The sequence below is a fragment of the Mandrillus leucophaeus genome, unplaced genomic scaffold, assembly GCF_000951045.1.
Source record: "Mandrillus leucophaeus isolate KB7577 unplaced genomic scaffold, Mleu.le_1.0 Scaffold306, whole genome shotgun sequence".
NCBI lineage: Eukaryota > Metazoa > Chordata > Mammalia > Primates > Cercopithecidae > Mandrillus > Mandrillus leucophaeus.
In genome coordinates, this window is record NW_012103210.1 from 583,949 (window position 1) to 588,829 (window position 4,881).

General features: G+C 44.9%; 1 protein-coding gene across 1 annotated transcript in view; it reads right to left on the reverse strand.

Annotated features, from left to right (window-relative positions):
* SRR (serine racemase) overlaps positions 1 to 1,338 on the reverse strand; it is a 13,471-nt gene extending 12,133 nt beyond the window's left edge. The window contains exon 1 of the mRNA XM_011987264.1: positions 1,124 to 1,338. Within this exon, the coding sequence (XP_011842654.1) occupies positions 1,124 to 1,197 (74 nt within the window). The 5' untranslated portion in view covers positions 1,198 to 1,338. The remainder of the gene's footprint in view (positions 1 to 1,123) is intronic.
* Positions 1,339 to 4,881: the final 3,543 nt, after the last annotated feature.

The window sequence follows — 4,881 nt, forward strand, 5'->3', positions numbered from 1 at the left end:
ATCCACCTGCCTCAGCCTCCCAAAGTGCTGGGATTACAGGCGTGAGCCACCGCGCCCAGCCGACTCAATATTTTTTAATGTCAATTATGCCCCCTCGGCTGGGCACAGTGGCAGGAAGATTGCTTAAACCCAAGAGTTCAAGGCTGCCGTGAGTTATGATTGCACCACTGCAAAAGCAAGACCCTATTAAAAAACAAAACAAAACAAAAAAAAACAAGAGAGCAAAAAATAGTTGGCTGGGCATGGTGGCTCATGCCTGTAATCCCAGCACTTTTGGAGGCCAAAGCGAGTGGATTACCTGAGGTCAGGAGTTCAAGACCAGAATGACTAACATGGTGAAATCCCATCTCCATTAAAAAAACAAAAATTAGTGGGAGTGGTGGCATGCGCCTATAGTCCCAGGTACTAGGGAGGCTGAGGCAGAAAAATTGCTTGAACCTGGAAGGCAAAGGTTGCAGTGAGCCGAGATAGTTCCACTGCACTCCAGCCTGGGCGACAAAGTGAGACTCTGTCTCAAAAAACACAACAAAAAATCCCAAAAAACCATGCCAGGCCTGAAGACTCAATATTTCTATGAATAAATGTCAATTATGCCCCCTTGGCAGGGTGCAGTGGCTCATACCTGTAATCTCAGCACGCCAAGGTGGGTGGACTGCTTGAGCTCAGGAGTTCAAGACCAGCCTGGGCAACATGTTGAAACCCTGTCTCTACCAAACATACAAAAATTAGCTGTGCACGTGGCAGGCGCCTGCAGTGGTAATTCTATGATAAACAGTATGGTACTTCCTCAAAAAATTGAACATTGAATCATCCTATGATCTAGCAACTCCATTCCTACATGTAGACCCTGTCTCTCAATAACAACAACAAAACCCAAAATACAAAACACCCACTATCAAAAATGAGATATGTTTTGGAGGTTGTAAATAGTTAGTCCTCTTAGTTGCAAGTGATAGAACCTTAATCTGAACTACCTTAGTAGGCACAAGGTGAAGGTGTTGAGATTTACTAGCTCATGGAATCCATGAAGAGTTGAATAAACCATGGTAATGGGAGGAATATGAAGCTTCAGGAACAACTGGAACCAGAGATTTGAGAGTTTCCCAGACTCTTAGTCTCTCACTTCTGCTGCTTTCTGCATGTCGGCTTCTTTTTCACTGCAGGCGAGTTGGTTCCATATGGAACCAACTGACACATGGCTGCTGACAGCTTGTATGTTTTACATTTTATGGCTTCCACACTGGAGGCAAATTTTCTTTCTCAGTTTCAGTTCAAAAAATTCTGGGTAAGGACTCTGGCCCATCTTGGCCCAGCACCAGTGGCCAGGGTATGAGGTCATTTAAGACAACAGTATGCAATAGTCAGAAGTATTTACATAAACATGAAAAAGAAACAGAATGAGATCTATAACACAGTATCAGTTAGGTACATTTAAAACACATACATACATAAAATAACATTACATATTACTGAAAGATACATGTATATTCAAAGACATATATCAAACACATTGGAGTGACTACCTAAGGAGGGAGAGAAAGAACATGAGTGGAAACTGGAATGAAGAGAAAAAAGATAAAATGAAAAAGGCCTTGTTAATGACAGTGTGGATAAATGAGTATGACTGGCTCAATTCTCTGCACCTGAGGGGAAAATAGCAAAATAAAGGAGTGATGGAGGAAAGAAAACAAAGAAAAGAAAAAGTTTTTTTGAGTGGGAGTAAGGGGCATTTTCCAAGTGAAAATAAAGGGGAGAATGCTGGGGAGATGATTCCATACATGTTCATTCCAGGAACAGAAGAGACACATCCTGATAGTGGATTGAATGGGGGAGAGAGGTGTGAAGAATAAATCCTGGGCCAGGCATGGTGGCTCACACCTGTATTCCCAACACTTTGGAAGGGCAAGGTGGGAAGATTGCCAGAGGCAAGGAGTTTGAGACCAGCCTGGGCAACACAGGGAAACCCTGACTCTACAAATTATTATTATTATTATTTTGAGATGGAGTTTCGCTCTGGTCGCCCAGGCTGGAGTGCAATGGCGCAATCAGGGCTCACTGCAACCTCCACCTCCCGGATTCAAGCGATTCTCCTGCCTCAGCCTCCCAAGTAGCTGGGATTATAGGCATGTACCACTACACCTGGCTAATGTTTTCTATTTAGTAGGGATGGGGTTTCACCATGTTGGTCGGGCTGGTCTCAAACTCCTGACCTCAGGTGATCCACCTGCCTCAGGCTCCTAAAGTGCTGGGATTACAGGTGTGAGCCATCACACCCGGCCAAATTTTTTTTTTTTTTTTGAGATGGAGTCTCACTCTGTCGCCAGGCTGGAGTGCAGTGGTGTGATCTTGGCTCACTGCAACCTCTGCTTCTTAGGTTCAAGTGATTCTCCTGCCTCGGTCTCCCGAGTAGCTGGGATTACAGGCACCCACCACCATGTCCAGCTAGTTTTTGTATTTTTAGTAGAGATGGGGTTTCATCATGTTGGCCAGGCTGGTCTCGAACTCCTGACCTCCAGTGATCTGCCCACCTTGGCTTCCTACAGTGCTGGGATTACAGGTGAGGCACCGGCTTGAATAGCTTGAACCCAGCAGGTGGAGGTTGCAGTGAGCCGAGATCGCGCCACTGCATTCCATTCTGGGTGACAGAGCAAGACTCTGCCTCAAAAAAAAAAAAAAAAGGGAATAGTAATAACTACTCTTAGCAGATCTTCGAGGTCCCAAGTAATGGCCCACGGTACTTGTCCGGGCCTAAAATTGTTGTTTTTAAAAAAAATTCCAAATGCTTAGAATTTTTTGCTTAATTTTTGGTATTCATTTCTAATTTTATTACTTTGTGCTCAGTAAAAACGACCTGTAGAATTTTTACTTTTAGAAACTGAATTCAGGGCTGGGCGCGGTGGCTCACGCCTGTAATCCCAGCACTTCAGGAGGTTGAGGCGGGTGGATTACCTGAGGTCAGGAGTCCGAGACCAGCCTGGTCAACATGGTGAAACCCCATCTCTACTAAAAATACAAAAAATTAGCCGGACATGGTGGTGGGCGCCTGTAATCCCAGCTACTCGGGAGGCTGAGGTAAGAGAATCACTTGAAACCAGGAAGCAAAGCAGGTTGAGGTGAGACAAGATTGTGCCACTGCACTCCAGCCTGGACAACAAGAGTGAAACTCCGTCTCAAACAACAAAAAACAAAAAACAAAAAAACTCAGCACCTTTCATTGTTAATCAGACCTAAATATGGTTGTCTTTCTTTTCATTTCTTTTTACCTGGTATTTCATGAATCCTTTAAATCTGAGAATTCAAAAAGTTCCACCAACTTAGTAAATTTTCTTCTACTATTTGATTATTGCTCTTCTGCTGTCAGCTCTATTATCCCCTTCTGGAACTCATATTTAATTATTAATTTTTGGTACCCCTTCTCCATGTCTCCCATCTTTGTCTCTCAGTTTTTATGTATTATCTTTTCCTTCTGAGTTCAGGTAAATTTTCTTGAACTGGTTTAACTTTTGGCATATCTAATCTGCAGTTCACTGACACTGTTGCATTACATTGGCAGTGCCATTTGTCCTAAGAAAGTTTTCTTGTTTTCCATTATTTTTCCATCTTAAAAAAAAAAAAAAAAAAAATCATGCGATGGCCTCTCAAATTTCAATGTGAAACAGATTTTTTTTAACACTTCTTCCTATTTCTCTCAAATCTGGTGGCAAAGGCTGTCATTTGCCCTGACCACTCAAATGATTCCTCTTCTGAACTGTTGGATCTTTTCATCCATCTACTGACTTTCTCCTTATGCTTAACTTTCTGGTGACAAAATGTCACGTAAAAGGAACTGAAGGAGTTCTGTTAGAGGTTGTTGCAATCCCTTCGGCTCAGACTAAGGAATAATTGGTAACTATTCTGTGATGGGTGTGTTCTAAAGGCCTCTGGGGCTGTGAAGGAGCAACAGGTGGAGGCAGGCAGCCTTGGGGAAGGGAGCTTCACCTCTGCACAGTTCTTCAAAAAAAGGTTCAAGTACCAGTCTTCTGGTCTAGTTAAATTTTAAAGATGGGAAATTAAAATGTCAACCTGAGATCCAGAGCAGTATTTTTTTTCAAGAATCCACAGTGACACAGAAACTCCCAAATTGACTTTTTTTTTTTTGAGGCGGAGTCTCGCTCTGTAGGAGACTCCCGGGCTGGAGCGCAGTGGTGCGATCTCGGCTCACTGCAGCCTCCGCCTCCCGGGTTCAAGGGTTCAAGCGATCCGCCCGTCTCAGCCTCCCGAGTAGCCGGGATTACACGTCCCAAATCGACTTATATACCTCCTGATGTACTCCCTTCCACACGATTCCAACTATATCGTATGTATTTTTTTAAAAGTCAGGGGGCGGCCGGGCACAGTGGCTCACGCCTGTCATCCCAGCACTTTGGGAGGCCGAGGCGGGTGGATCACTTGAGGTCAGGAGTTCGAGACCAGCCTAGTGAAACCCGTCTCTACAAAAAATACAAAAATTGGCCGGGCTTGGCGTCGTGCACCTGTAGTCCCAGCTACTAGTGAGGCTGAGGCAGGAGGATCGCTTGAATCCAGGAGGCGGAGGTTGCAGTGAGCCGAGATCGCGTCCCTGCACTCCAGCCTGGGCGACAGAGCGAGGCTCCGTCTCAAAAAAAAAAAAAAAAAAAAAGGTTTTGGGGATATGGCTTGCTGTCATGGAAAAGGCTCTGGTAGGTACTGATCCGCGGTGTCACCCTGGGCAATTTACTTCCGTTCTCTGGGATTCAGTTTCCTAATCTTAGAGAGGCTGAGGCGGGAGAATGGCGTGAACCCGGGAGGCCGAGGCTGCAGTGAGCCGAGATCGCGCCACTGCACTCCAGCCTGGGCGACAGAGCGAGACTCCGCCTCAAAAAA